This window comes from Struthio camelus, chromosome 2 (assembly GCF_040807025.1).
Source record: "Struthio camelus isolate bStrCam1 chromosome 2, bStrCam1.hap1, whole genome shotgun sequence".
Classification (NCBI taxonomy): Eukaryota; Metazoa; Chordata; class Aves; order Struthioniformes; family Struthionidae; genus Struthio; species Struthio camelus.
In genome coordinates, this window is record NC_090943.1 from 25,553,765 (window position 1) to 25,569,403 (window position 15,639).

General features: G+C 42.7%; 1 protein-coding gene across 2 annotated transcripts in view; it reads left to right on the forward strand.

The window, feature by feature from the left end:
- The window catches only part of ZNF804B (zinc finger protein 804B), a 324,788-nt gene that overhangs the window by 63,999 nt on the left and 245,150 nt on the right, over positions 1-15,639 (forward strand). The window contains exon 1 of one of the 2 annotated variants that reach the window (XM_068934731.1): positions 12,016-12,142. The exons of the other annotated variant lie outside the window; for it this stretch is intronic. Coding sequence (XP_068790832.1) covers positions 12,035-12,142 — 108 coding nt within the window. The 5' untranslated portion in view covers positions 12,016-12,034. Of the gene's footprint in view, positions 1-12,015; positions 12,143-15,639 lie in introns of those variants that run through there. 2 annotated transcript variants of the gene reach the window in all.

Consider the following 15,639-nt stretch of genomic DNA (forward strand, 5'->3'; position numbering starts at 1 on the left):
TCTGTTCAATAGCCATAAAGCAGTCCACTTATGTTTTTGTCTTCTCCAACAAACATCCTGTAGCAATGAATTCATAGTCTGACTATGGATTATGCAAGGAAACTCTTTGTTTTAAGCCTACTTCCTCAGAATTTCTTTGTCCTACTTCTTGACTACTGAGAAACTGTGAAGACTAATTGCCCACTTGGCTTGTGTACCTTTCGTACTTCTGCAGTCCCACTCTATTTCATCTGTCCTTCTACAGAAGAGTGCATTGCTGTGTTTTATGTTTCATTCTTCAATGCTTTCCTAGCAGTTTCTGACATCTGACTGGCCTTTTGGACTGTTGCTGAGCAATGAATGAGCTGGCATTTTTAGATAACCCTGCTCAAGAACTTCAAAATTTATTTCCTGACTGGCAATAACTATTTAACTGTCATGATGCACGTGTAGCGTGAATTATTTTCCCTATGTGCGTGACTTTTTGTTTACTGACACTGAGTTTCACCTGCCGTTTTATACCCTGTCACCTGCAGGCTTCTTCTGCAACTCTTTCTGATCAGCTTTAGGTTGGGCTACTTGTATGAGGAAGGGTGTGCCTTATCAAAGCCTTTATTGGAAAAAAATAATTTAGCTGAAACCTACCTCATTCAAAAACACAGGCTGGAAACTTTCATCCCCAGATATAGCGGCATACCATGGCCCTCATTTATATAGTTTTTGTTTGAGCCTAGGAGTGGTGGAATGCAAAATACAGCATTATAGCGAGCACGTACCCTATCTGTACTTCCAAAACTTCAAAGCTTCTTACCCAGGTTCAGCTACTGTGAATCTGGTTCCAGCTACACCTGCTGGCTTTGTGCTGCTCCTCTGTTGCCCACACACACATACCTGCCTCCCTAATACGGCAACAACTTCCAAAGCTACTTTGAAGGCCACAAACTTGTGACTCATCTACCTACCGTACGTCCACATATCCATGGCTGTCAGGGGCTGCTCCCGCCGTCGTGGGTGGCTGGGCAGAGAAGCTGCTGCCCACATCCCTCTCTGCAGTTTTCTCCTACGTTCCTGGTGCTACAGCAGTTCTGTGCTAAGCCCGGGTCAACTGAACTGGCTTGAAAGCTACTTTGTGCTCTTGGAATGGCACCTAAACAAAGAACAAAGTATCTCAATAAGAACAGTGATAGTGTTTACACAGCTTGAAGTGATGTGAAATTCAGAAGAGAACAATGTTCCACCAGCTGCTTCTGACCAACGTTTAGCTAGAATGGGATTCAAGAGTTTTCAGGCATCAGCGACAGAAACTGGTATTGGACTCCAAGTTTCTGCAGTAGGCAATAAGAGTCTTGCGTGTGTTAGCTATGGCCGTGGTTTGTGATGTATTATTTTTAATTTCCTACTGTGGAGAAAATGGATTAAATATGGTAGTCAGATCAGGATTTGCTGTCGTTCAAAGATCACTGCACTGCAGCATGAGAAATCTTAGCAGGGTCTCTCCATGAGCGCTTAGAGGCTTGTGAAAAGCAGTTAAGAGGAGGAGAAATTTAGCTCATTTCTGAAATTAATGCTTGCACATTTCCAGAATTTCTCAGCTTTCATAATACTCTTAAGCTCTGTGCTGAAAATAAAAGGGTGTCACTACATGAACCTAAACTTAGTGTTGGGTTGCCTAGCAGCTACAGAGCTACTTCCCTCAAGGATCCCCAGTTCCGTAAAATGTTATATTCATATACATATGTAAAATGTTATAAAATGTTATATGCATGTATCTGCACAAACCTGCTCACAAAAGTAACTCTTAGCAAAGCAAAGAGGAAAATGCATGTGTGTAAAGTTAGACACTTGGAGAATCTGAAAGGTGAGAGCTGAAGTTTTCAATTTCTTTCATTTCAACAGGACATACAGAGTAATCAAAAGTAGAAAATGTCAGTCATAAAAGTTGATGGTGATACTGTAATACTCTTGTGTGTTCTATACGGACTCCCTTTGCATTTACTATTTCAGATAGCACTTGAAAGATGAAATGTAAATTGCTAATATCTCTAGCCGGTTTTATGCCCATGTTACCATTTGCAAATAATTTGATTAGTGACTGCAAACACCAAGTGGATTCCAATCACTGGATCTCAACATCTGTCTACCCATTTTGTTATCTATTCCTGAAAAGGCTCAGTTAACACTAAGGCAAAAAAAAGACTTTTATGATAAAATAGGGATTAATTTCCATATTATCTCTACTCCTCTTCTTTAAAGTGAATTTCCCTAAAATCAGTTTGTTATATACATAAATCCTTAGCGAATTTTGCATGTCCTTCCTAAAACGTTAATGTGTTTTCAGGAAAATCATATGCCTTATTCAAAAAAAAAAATTATTGCCCATCTGCATAGGTTTGACAAAATATGTTATTCCTCGTTTTTTCACCTCAGATTCAATGCATCTTGCACGTTTAATTAAAAAAATAAATAAATACCAATATTACCATTTCCAATATTACGAAATCCAGCACTCTGCATATAAAATATGTTTTATCTTACAGAAGTTAGAATCTACTATGGGGCAACATAGCACACAGTTTCTTGTCTTGAATTAATCCTTTCTTAAGCTCTGTGTTTGCATTATACATAGGACCCATACACCACCAAATATTGAGTGTGTTAAGTATTTGGAATTAGCATTCTAATGTTTCTGTCTCCCTGAGAGAAGGATCAGGCTGTCAATCTGTACAACTATTATCTCTTAAAACACTTCACTTTATATTTCATATTTTGTTTCCAGCTATACGTATGTGCTTATATTTCAGTTCCCTCTTGAAATTAGAAGGTGTAGATGGAGATGCACTGACGACGATCTCAGGAGGAAAAGCAAGAATATTGATTGTTTTCTCTTATTTACCCAAAAAGGCAACATCTCTGAAATTATTAGGCAGTCTTTGGTTCACTTTCCCCTTATCATCGTATCTGCTTCTCATTGTTAAAGAATTCCTCATCCAAAGCTAGTTTATTATTTCTGGAATTTGTAGAAAGGTTAGTGAGTCTCCAGAGTTGTGATTACTTTTTCTAGCTGACATTTATTGATCTCATTACCTTCATGCTCATATTTCAAAAACTTTTTTTTCATTTTGTTACCATTTCAAAGATGACAGAAATGCTGCAGTGTTCACTGTATTAGAACTGTGTGCAATTAAAATTTGTACTCCGTGTTTCATCAGAACTTCACTGTCAAAACCTCAGCATGTGTTGTTTACAAATTAGATTGTTATAATTAGAAATATAAAATTACTGTAAAAATAGAGATTGAATTTATATTTGAATCAAATATCCATTTTATTTCTGCAGAAAACTGTGACATTTTTGGCCATATGCAAGTTGCTATAATAATATACTTCAGATGAAATACACACTCGTGCAATTCTTGTGGTAGCTTTTTATTTGGGTGTGAATGTCACCTTTTGATTTTACTGCACATTTCCTTTTTGTATTATTAATTATCACCAAAATTTAGGTCATTATAAAAGTATTCTCTTTTTTTCAGGGTATGAGGATATCTTGCAATCATTTTGCAAGGGAAAAATATATGTCATTCCACGTGACTTGAATGGAATTTTAAAAATGTTTGAAACATTTTACCTACTGAAGAACAGAAATAAGCCATGATACACTCAAAAAAATCTTAGTATCCTTGTCTGTCTTAGAGAAAGTATTTAGGTGTCAGTCTTAAAAAGAACTATTGTTTCATAGACAACTAATAATATGAAGGTATCTATGTTCAGTAAACATCCAAATTCCAAAGGATACCACCTGACAAATGCTGCTGCGAGTTTGAAATTTCTCTTGTGCCTTTCATATTTCTCTTTGTAAAGTCTTTTTAAAGGTTGTCTGGTGAAGTATTAATGGGGACAGATGATGAAATGCTGGCAACAGGATACATACAGAACTAAGAGTGTGATCTTGTGGTGGTGCATAATAAATACTTCCATGGAAACACGCAGATCCAGGATAGCATAGATAGTACAGTGGTTTAATGGGTGTGAACATCTTCTCAAACTTGATTTCTGTAATGCTTTGCTGAAGATTGGCAAATCACCTCCCTGTCACTGAGTTTCCTAAAAAAGAAAAAAAAAACTGTCTGTTTTTGATAAAGTGAAAAAAGACTGTATTTTTAAGGGACGGACCTCACTGGAGTGGGAAAAAGAAAAACAAGGCAGGAAATAAATTAGCTTAAGGTCTTGACCTTTTAAGCATTTAAATATATATTTCTATGTTATTCATTTGTCTGCATTTGTTTATAGACACCAGATACATATATTTATATATTTCACACAAAAATGGAATAAAATGCTTTTTATATGTCTTTGTACATTTATTCCAGGTTTTAGTATTATTTGTTTTCTTCCTGATTTTAGGAAAGAAGGAAGCACACGCCAGATTTATTCCTGGCACTTCAGCAGACCTTATATTCAGTTATTTCTTCTTATGTTCATACTAAAGAGTTGTTTACTCCTTGTCATCTTCTGGCTGGACGGGCTTAGTGAACTGCCACTCTAAATGGCCCACTCTATACAGAAATTATCCACAGTTCCTCACTGCCCCTATCTTATGACCGGAATATATATAGTTCCCAGCTCAGTTATCGTTATCCAACTTGTGTTATCTCGAGCATTCAGCCTCAACCCTCTCTTCTTCCCAAGCTGAACTCTCATTCACTTTGTGACATCCTTCCTGACAAACGTGACTTCAGAGTCCTGTGTGAACTGCACATAAATCTGTGTCAATTAACAGGCTTCAAAGGCTGAAGTCTTAGCCAGAGAAAACCTAACGTGTATGTGTTGACATTCTATGGGTGTCTTATTGCAACAATAGCGCAAGACAGCAAGGGCAATACTAACATGTCAAGGTAAAATTGTCAGTGGAAGTCACTGTGGGCGTTGCCATGCATACTAGCACACAACCCAGCATGAGCACGCAGGTATGTAATGCTCCTTGTGGCAGCGTGACATAAAATACCATCGCAGATAATACCAGGAAAAAGGAGACACTTTCACTCCGCCAATGACAAAACCTATATGAAGGAAGTTAGTTGCCTTCATCATTTCTTCACACTCACTTTAGAAGAGGCAGAGAAACCTGGCTTAGAGACACGGGGACCTCAGGGTGGACTGTCCACAGAGCCCCTGACATCCACCTCCCTCTGCTCCTGCTAGGCTACTTCATTAAAACAAATGAATATTAATATGAAAAGGGTTTCACAGCTGTGGTCATGTTGGTTAGTGAAGCTAATGTATCTACGGCTGAAATGTACTCTTTGGCAGCCTCTGTGGCTGTCTCTGAATATCACAGCTACCTAGGGAGTGGGCAATGCCAGTACTCTGGGACTTCCCTCTGCATGCTATGGCTAAGCTATCACAGGAAAAAATGACTTAAACAATGTTTTCATTTTATTTATGTCCTTTTAAAGTCATTTGAAAATAGCCGGTCTCCAGTTAATATTCAATTCTAGTTTCTAATAATAAAATGCAATAACTTAATTCAGCTTTTAGATATCAAGCCCCCTAGCACATGCAGTGCTAACCCCAGGAGATTAGACTGATGACCATCAATGAGCAATGAAAAACGTGAGTCGCCTCTCTTGCAGATGTCCAGCAAGTAATTAAAGTTTTGGTGGGATTTAGCAGTAGGAAAATGTAATAAAAAGATATGATTTGAAATGCAGCCCATATTCTTTCTGTAGAAAGAGATTGATATATTAAATATTTATGCAAACATAATAAATTGGCAAGTGTATGAAAACATCACTACATCTTCATCTCTTTCACTTATCACCTTCCTGAAAAACAGAATCTGCTACAAAAATAGAATTGGAACTCTGCTATATAACTTACACATCAGTGGCTACTTGACATTATTCTTTCTACATCCTTTCTAATTTAGGTAAAAAATACAGCTTACAATAAGAAGAAACCAATGAATATTATTTCTGAACAGAAAATGGAAGATATCTTTACATCACCGGGCACTTATACCCTGGAATGACTGAGTTCTTGTTAATTTAGGATTAAGGTCTTATTTGTTTTACTGACCTATGGGTTTAAGTGAATGGCATATGCAGAAACCTTCTGAAAATAATGGAACATTTCTTGCTTATTTTTTAACTGATTATGAAATCATCAGTCTTCCCCAGTATCACCTAGTAACACTTAACATTATTCTTTGTGATTATGGTTGCATTATTGAGTAATTCTCACAGTAAATCTAAAGTAAACATTATATTGCCTTTTTTAGTGATAGAGACACTAATGCAGAGAGATTGCGAGATGTCGCATAAGAGAAATACCAAAGAAAAGTTAGAGTGTAGATATTTGAAGGAGATTCTTGTTCAACCATATGACTTTTGCAAAGCCAGTGGATTGTGAGGCTTATAGGAAAAGTAGAGCATGACTTATTGCTCTGCATTAATGTACACATACACACTTTGGTTTCCTCATCATGAAGACTACCAGTATTTGCTGGCCACGCAATTAGCAGCAAGTTGTAGAATATAAAGTTGTTATTCAACATTTTGACATTTCCACAGAGCGCCATACAAACTAAAATGGTGTCACTGATTCTCTAGGGACTGAAGAGTAGAATAACTTAGCCATCAATGTTTCAAGTGTATAAACCTTGACAGATTCAAGTTTTGGTAGTAGAAAGCGGCTACATAAGTGATTTACAAGAGGAACGTAACTACTATTTAGATAAAAAGAGGCAGTCTGGAATTAAAAAGGCTTGGATAAGCAGTATTATGTACACATGGAATAAAATAGAGAAGGACTAATAAAATCCAAATTAAGGCAAAAAATAAAGACCGATACAACAAAGATTTTAGTAATAGCTACTTGGAGAAAAAATTCAAAAAGTATCTTTTAAGATTCAGGAAAAAAAAAGAAGATGTTCAGAGAGCAGAGATTTGAAATAGCTGTTTCATGAAGAGCAAACGAAGTTTTACACAGACTAGCTCAGCTTATATTTTGTACTTGCCAGGAACTGTAAATAATAGTCAAACTTTACAAAATGTGCACCAAGATATATGCTACACTGAGAGAAAAAAAAAGTTAAACAAGCTAAAATTAATTCACATGATCTACATAAATGTTGATTATTTCTAATACAGAGTTCTAATTTACAAAGAATTGGGGATATTAGGTAATGCCTTCAGTTAGAATGATAAAACAGTTAATAATGTCATAGGATATTTCAGGCTGCTGGAAGAGTTATGTGGCCATATACGAATATACTTGAGGTGAAAACCTCTGGAGAAACTCTGACTCTGTTGACCTCACCTGCAAAATTGTCAGTGGTTTCAGTGGGGCAGGAGTTCACTTTTCCTGTGAACTCTGAGGAATCAGCTATAGTTATGAACCGTAAGAATGAAGATAACTGAAGATTGACATCTGTAGCTCTGTATACTTAGGGCATACTGTATACCCACTGCTGCCGGGCTTAGAGAAACAGAGGAGGGAATATGTAGTTTAAACAGCCATAACCCAAATATCTGCACATCTTCCCAGGAATTCATTTATAACTTTAGAATCTCCATTATGGCTGAAAATAACATATACCGCAGTTAACGCTAAGTCATTGCTGTTAATTGTCAGGCACCTAACTGTGTATTTTTATTTCTAAATTTTCTTTCAAAGATGTTGAGCTCATTTACCTTCACTAAGAATTGTGACGAAGACTGTTTGTAAAAATCACAGCAGCATTAGGGTATACTGCTACAGTGGGGTTCACTTTGATTCTTCTGTGTTGGAAAGCATGTTTCATGTTAACCTAACTCAAGTAAGACCAGATTGTGAAGTAGTATTCAAGCTCTGTATCTACACTCCCTCTGTTCTTACATGATTGCTATAGTAAGATTTCTAGAGGTGTTTGCCAGAAGATATACTTTTTGCTCTTCAAATCTTCTTCTCACATTTGGGAGGGATGGGGAAGGATGTCTTTGCTCTTTCAGAGCACGCTAAGGGGATTGTGGAAAGACACTCTAAGGACTGGGGCACTTGCATGGATCTAGCCTGTATCCATTCTACAGAATGGTTGATAGCTGCTGGCTAATCATGCTTACTGTAGTTTTTACCTATACAGCAGAGAGTATCAGTATAATAGAACTTATGTGGAGACAGAACTCATATTAGGAGCAATACCTGAATTACAATTTAAATTAACTTAACAGTGTAGACGAGATTTAACAGTACACTTTACTGTCTAATGCCAGAAAGAAGCATATGAATCAGCTGTTATTAAAAGCAGTATGACTGCAATAATATGGTGCTCTGCTGTCTGATTTTCAGAATATATCTGTCAGAAGTAGCTGCTTTAAAGCTAGGCTGGGTATTTCAATTTGACACTACATTCTGCAATGAGGACAATCCCTACAAAGAATAATTAGAAAATGCTTACAGAGTTTTTTTGGGCAATAAATGCTAAGTAATCTTTATTAATGAATGATAAAAACCTGTGTAAATTGAAAGGATAGACGAACTGGAGAACGTTTCATTATTCCAATCATCATCTCCTAGAGATAGCTGACCTGCTTCTCTACTTCCTTGCATCTTGAAAAGTCACTAACACTTCTGCAGAGAAAGCATAATGCTCTGGATGGTAGTATTTCACATCCACTGTGCTCAGCTGAAAATTACTTCATGAGATCTAAAGGAGTGAAGGATTGCACCCAGATACAAATAGTTAAGGCTCATATTTCTATGTGACCTGTGAGGAAAGAGAAGAAGGTGCAGCATCTCCAGAGACTTGACAGAATGTTCAGGGAATGTTATAATTAATATCTAATCATTCCATTTGACAACTCTTAATCTCATTTCCTCAAGCTTGTGGCCTCCAGATTGTTTATAAATTCGATTGGTGGTCATAGTAACTATTCCCCTGAGTTTGCAAAGTGAAGTGAGCCTAAAATGACTGCTACTTTTCACAGCAGGGTCAATTGAGCACGTCATCCTTCTCAGCAGGATAAAATGAGTACTGTGCAGTCTACTCTGGGGCAAACCATTTCCCTTTCACATAATCTCAGTAAATGAACTGTGGAAGAATCTATAGGTTTAAGGAGGAAAGTATTCTCCCTTAATCTGCAATGAAGCTCTTTGCAGTTTCAGCTTGTGCGGAAGCTTCTCTACAGGTGGCAGAACGGTCTGTCTGTCCACATAGCTGCAACACACAGATACACAGCTCCATTGCATGCAGGTGGTGTGGGTCCTTCTGCATCCTCTCCCTTACCTCATATCGGAATAGCAGCTCCATGGAGCAAAGGACTTGCCAAGTCTCTTCACAACAGAAGAGGAATTAAGACATTTGTGCAAGCCACTTAGAGGAGACACAAATTCTCCTCTGCTCTGAGAAACAACAGTTGCATCACGGAGAAGTTAAAGTTTTTGAAAGTTCACTGCACTGTTAGACAGAAAAGACGTTTGTCTCTACTTCTAGAAGTGCATATTCAGTCCGACTCAGAAAGTCAAGCTGCAGGCCACAATTCAAGCTGAAGCTAACATTGTTATCCTAAATAGGATCACAGAGGAGTAATTTCAGAAGGAACTTGTAGTTAACTAAATCTACCAATGATATGTCAACAAGAATTAATTTTCAAGGCATTCCTACAACTATGACTTACTTGCAGGGGGAAAAAGCTCATCTTGGCCACCGAGTTAGTAGCGGTTAACTTTTTTTCATTGTGGTAGTATAATTTCTACAAAGCCACTTTTCAGTGTAAATTTGTATTTCAAAAAAGTCCTTCAGTCCTCTCACTTCAGACCCCACAAGCCTGATTTGTATTGATTCATGTGGCTATATAAACTTTTAACATCCACAACATCCTTTGGCAAGCAGTTCCACAGCTCTACTATGCATCATGCAAAGAGCCAGCTCCTTTTATTTTGAACTTGGCTCTTACGAGCTGAATTTGAATCCCCCTACATTTTTAGATTTGGAAAAGACAGTATTCTATATAAGATCTTAATATAAAGACTTAAGGTCTGTAAGGTCCTTAATATGTTACTTCCAGGTTTGGTTATGCCAGCTTCAGATGTATTTTGTTTTCTCTATAACCTCATGTTTATTCATAAGATATGTAATAAGACTTGAACATATACACATAATCAAATTTTATGTGCTGTGTGAACATGTGTTCATGTTTTATACTAAGACTGTGTGTGATACTGAAGACACTATTTTACATATATAGCCAAAAGATATTTGACCTTCTTATCTATACAGTTCAGTAGCTAAAGATTTTTTTTTAATTGATGTTAGGTCCATAGAAAGCTAGATCTTTGGAGGCTAAAATTAGAATGAGCATGGCTTATCACTTTCATTTTGTAAATATCTGAAAACATAGGCTTTTACAGGATTACATGAAAAATCGTAAATATTTTTTATCTACGGCTTAAAATAATCTATTTGGAAGAAATGAAAGATCTGCAGGTGACTACACTGCGTGATTTATTGATTTATTTTTATCGACTTTGTAAGTAACAGAGCAGAGACAATACTTGTGAACTGACGAAAAGAAGCTGAGTTTGCATAGCCAGACCTGCGATTTACAGCATGTGCGTCTTGCAGAAGGGGAAAAGAACAACCTGTTTTAGTTATTTAGAGGTGGAGGACTACTCGTAATCCTAGGTAAATTATTTAGGTCGTAAATTACACCGGGCACCTAAATTCCTGAGCTGCCAGGGTGGATGATCATGGCAGCACCTAGAGGTTGGGGGGCTCCGGGGCAGTCGGCTACGAGGTGCGCGCAACATCCGCCGCCTTCACTGCGGTCCGGGATGAATTTGCGCTTCCAGTTAAAAGCGGAAACGTTAGCAGGGACCTTTGCAGCTAATTCAATCTCACAGCTGGCTGCTGGGAGGCGGCGGTCGCTCATCCCCCGGCGCGGCCAGGGCGGAGGGCCGCGCTGGGCTGAAGGAGGCGGCCTGCAGAGCCGGGCCAGCCGCCACCGCCCGGCGGGAAATGGCGGGCGGCCCCGGGGCCCGCCCCCTGCCGGCGGCGAGGCGAGGCGCGGCGCCGCCCTCCCTCCCTCCCGCCGCCGCAGCCTGCGGGAGAGCGGGCGAAAGGCGAAGTGGGAGCGAGGCGAGGAGAGCTGAGGGGGGAAAAAAAGAGAAGGAGCCAACAACAAAAAAAAAAAAAAAAAAGGAGGTGGAAACCTACCGAGGAGACAGGGAAGGGATGTTATTTTCCTGTCACCGAAGGCGGGAAAGTTGGGCGCAGAGGCGCCGCCGCCCGCCGCGCCCGAGCGGCCGCCCCGCCGCCTTCCCCCGTCCCCGGCCCGCGCCATTCGGCGCCTGCCGCCCGCAGCCGCCGCCCGCAGCCCCCTGCCCGCCTCCAGCCCACGGCGGCGAGGTGCGGCGTCCCCCCACCTGCCGCCGCCGGCCCCGGCCCTACCCTCCTCCGCCCCGTCACACCGCACGCGCCGCCCCCCCCGCCGCGCAGCACCGCGGAGGTGAGGCGAGGCGAGGCGAGGCGAGGCGCCGCGCCGGCTGCAGCAGCCGCACGGGCGGGCTTGGCGGCGGGGGTTCCGCGAGGCAGCCGGCTGCATCCGCCACCCAGCCGGCGGAGGGAAGAGCCATGGGCGCCAGCCGCCGCCGAGAAACTCCCCTCCGGATTTTGCCTCCCGGTGACCTGGTTTGAGGAGCAAGGAGAGAAGGGGCCGTCGCACCCGCGGACTGTGCAAGTTGCGCTGTCCCCTTCTTCTTTCCGGACCCGTCTGCCACCCGCGGAGCAGCATGCGGACTGGCCTCCGCGCTCCCCCCGATGTGCTCTGGCTGCCGCCGCTGCTGCCGCCTTCAGTGCATCCTGCTGCTGGCAGCACTAACCCGGGCGCTGGATGAGACGCGGGGTTGGGGGGGAGAGCGCTGCTGCGGTTCCGCCTGCTCCTTCATGCTGCCTCCTGCTCCGGCGGGGGTAGCGCCGCCGCCGCCGCCGCCGCCGAGGAGGAGCCGGCCTGCCTGCCCGCCCCCCCGCCGGAGCGCGGGGCTGGGGCGCTGCCCCCGCGCAGCCCGTCGGGACCCGCATGGCGTGCTACCTGGTCATCAGCTCGCGGCACCTCAGCAACGGGCACTACCGCGGCATTAAGGGCGTCTTCAGGGGACCGCTCTGCAAGAAGGGCGCTCGCTCGCCGGTAACGGACACCCCTCGCCCCCTCCCTCCCTTGCCCCGCGCGGCGGGAGCGGGGCGGCTGGGTGGGTGCGCGCAGGGCGGCGGGGCTCGGCGCCCGCCGTGGCTGCGCGGCGCGGCCCGCGGGGGGCGGCCTTGGCCCGCGGTGCGCGGTGCCTGGGCGCCGGCTCGGCTCGGCTGCGCGCTGCGGCCGCCCGGCGTGGGCGCTGCCTCGCTGCGCGACTCGGAAAAGTTTCTGTGCCGGCGGCCGCCTGTCGGGGGCCGGGGAAGTGGTGGAGAAAGTGGGTTGCCGTCTTGCTGTTGCCTTCTTTTTTCCTGTATCGCGTCTCAAGCTTGTGCCGAAGGAAAGGTTATTTTTGACGCTTTGCAGAAAAGTTGGAGGCTGCTAGAAGGGAAGGTGCGGTGTTTGTGTCAGCTCCAGGTGTCCTGGTTTAGTAGCTTGTCCAAGATTTTGACGCTACGGAGGAGGGAGAACGATCGAGCTTCTGTTTTCCGGCTCAGAAATGAACTTGTGCTTTAGTAAACTACCTGTCGCGACCGAAATCTAGGCAGAGTTGTGTTTGAAGTTTGGGGAGGGACTGTCAAGACCAGAGACTGCCGAGCCGTTAAAGGCGGTCCCTGTGAGTTGTTAGAGACGCTCCGCGCGAGCGAGGGCAGCGGCCGGGCGAGGCGGGAGCGCGGAACGGCCTGGGGCGGCCGGGGAGGGCAGCGGGGCGCCCTGAGGGGAGCCGCGGTGTCCCCGCGCGGGGCGGAGATGGCGCGGAGGGGAGCGGGACGGCGTGAGGGGAGCCGCGGTGTCCCCGCGCGGGTCGGGATGGCGTGAGGGGAGCGGGACGGCGTGAGGGGAGCCGCGGTGTGTCCGCGCGGGGAGAGGATGGTGGGGAAGGGAGCGGGACGACGTGAGGGGAGCCGCGGTGTCCCCGCGCGGGGAGGGGATGGCGCGGAGGGGAGCGGGACGGCGTGAGGGGAGCCGCGGTGTCCCTGCGCGGGGCGGGACGGCGTGAGGGGAGCCGCGGTGTCCCCGCGCGGGGAGGGGATGGCGCGGAGGGGAGCGGGACGGCGTGAAGGGAGCCGCCGTGCTGGGGTGCGCAGGAGGCGCCGAGGCGTTTTAGCCTGTCCTCGGTGGTAGCAGTACCGTAAATGCTTTGGTAGCAGTGACTTAACCTTCCCTGTCGAAGTACTGAATCTGAGTATGTAAAGTGCCTGGGGACGCTGACCTGTGCTCCCCGGTGCGAGGCTTGCAGAGCTGCCCGCGAAGCCGTGGTCCCGCTGACCGGATCCCGCTGGCCTTCGCAGGGCCGGATTTCACCTCCTGACACATGCACGCGCCCAGCACGTTTCGGAAACTACTTGTAATGACAAAATCTCTGCTTTCTGTTTCTTGACTTTTTTAATGATGGAATGAAGTAACGTGATAAATTATTATACTTCCGAAATCTCTTCTGTGTCGTATGTCATGATTCTGATAGAGCACCTACAGGTTCTTTGCTTGTACTATTGTGTTTTTGTTGTGCAGTATAATAAAACTGCACTGTAGGTGCCATCAGTCAGACACTGAGCTGCGTTCAGGTTCTCTGACCCGTGTATCTGATCTGCCGTAGCGTGTGGACCCTTCTGAAAAGCAGGAGATGTTTAGATCAGATGTTAAGTGAGATTTCTGTCCAATATTATAGAGGTAGAAAGGAAAATATCTCAAAGATATTCTTACAGTGTGAAGAAGCCTGTTTGTAAATACTTTGTATTTAGTAGACCTTAACAACTGATGTTCATGTCAAGCAGAAGTATCAGAAGATGTAAGGATAATAGCCCTGTGATCTTAGGGATGATGGAAGTATTATCCCTAAAACAGTGGCCTGGCACAAATCTGTTGTCCTTTACTTTCCAACTTCTTTTCCTTTCTAACTAGTGAGTATGTGTGCCACCCCCTCAGCCTAAATACCTAATGAAATGAAAGTAATTGACTTGATTAACAGATCATCATTTTTGAGATAGTTTTGTAAGAAGCTGAGAGAAATTTTTATTTACATGCAAATATTAGAGCAAAAAAAAACACAAGGAAAAGTTGTTTGCGTTTTTTTATTGCTTAAAAAGACTTACTGTATAGAAATGGAGTTGAAAAATGCTTAGACTTTAATTAAAATTGAAGCATTTTAGTATGAGGCCAGCTATCTTGAGTTTAGTGGGAAAAAAACCCTAAAATAACACATATTAGAAAGTTGAAGATAACCTCATATCGCTTTTGCCACATGGAAACATTCTTTTAGGTGAGCTTTCCAGAGTTTGAAATGAGTGGTAAGCCCACTTTGTATTGCTTTCCATGAAAACAGAACGTCTTGTTTTTGAGATGTACATGGCCAAGATGTGGGATACTTCACATTTGTGAAATATCATGTTTGGGACCACTTCTATGGAAAGGACTGAATTTTTGCAATCCTTAGCTTTCATTCTGAATTTTTGAGAGAAAATGTTTCACTTCTTCCCATGTATTTCTCTTTTCTTTTTTTGCCTTACTTCAGCTTTTTAGTGGCCACTCTTTGAAGTTAGTGAGGCTTTTGAGATGATACACTAAGTCCTGGGTAGTGGGCAGTTTATGGGAATACAGGTACATGATAAATTAACTTTTGTTTACTGGATAACTGTAGCTCTAGAACTCTTAAGTATCTGATATTTAACTTTTAATACTGCTTTTACATACACTGCTTCATATTTTTGCTTGGATGTCCATGTTCTAAGAGAAAGATAGGGAATACTTAGCAAACTAGCTAATAGTGTGCTATTAAATACTAGACTCACTGATTCTCTAGACTCATCTGCAGGTGCCTACAAACTTACAGCTTTGCAGACCATATCCTTGTGTATCAAGGGATATGAAATTTGGAACAATGAACAGAGAACAACAAAACCTGGATACATTTTTACCTTATGGAGGAAGTAGTCGTGCATGTTAAGATTTAGTACGAACTGAGGTACACGCATTCACACACACTGTTTTTATACACATTTAAAAAAATACTATTTGCATTTTCTTTTGAAATAACCTATGAGTTAAAAAAGGAGTCTTAGGGAACTGGCATTTATTTGTATTCCCTGTGCTTGTGCTTTTATTAAATACCTCCCAGTTATAACTTTGAAAGATACAGGCTATGTCTTGCAGTCATTTTTAAAATGCTGAACTTGGAAGTAATCTTGAATATTCAATTTTATAATTTGTATCATGAAACAATCCTATATTTGTGTACTATGAGCTATCTAATGCATGAGTCTACATAGTCTTTAATGTATAATGTGTACCTTTTCATATTTAAAGTGTTCTATATTAACAGACCATGAAATGTCAGTAGACGTAAGGCTATGCTTGCAGAAATGAGAAGAGTAGCGAATATTTTAAATACCTTTATCAAATTTCATGGCTGTGTGAACAAGGATTTTTCAGTCTGAATGCTTTCATAGTATTTATTTAGCATACTTTACTGTTATTTGGTCAAAAAGAAGTCCAGTCCC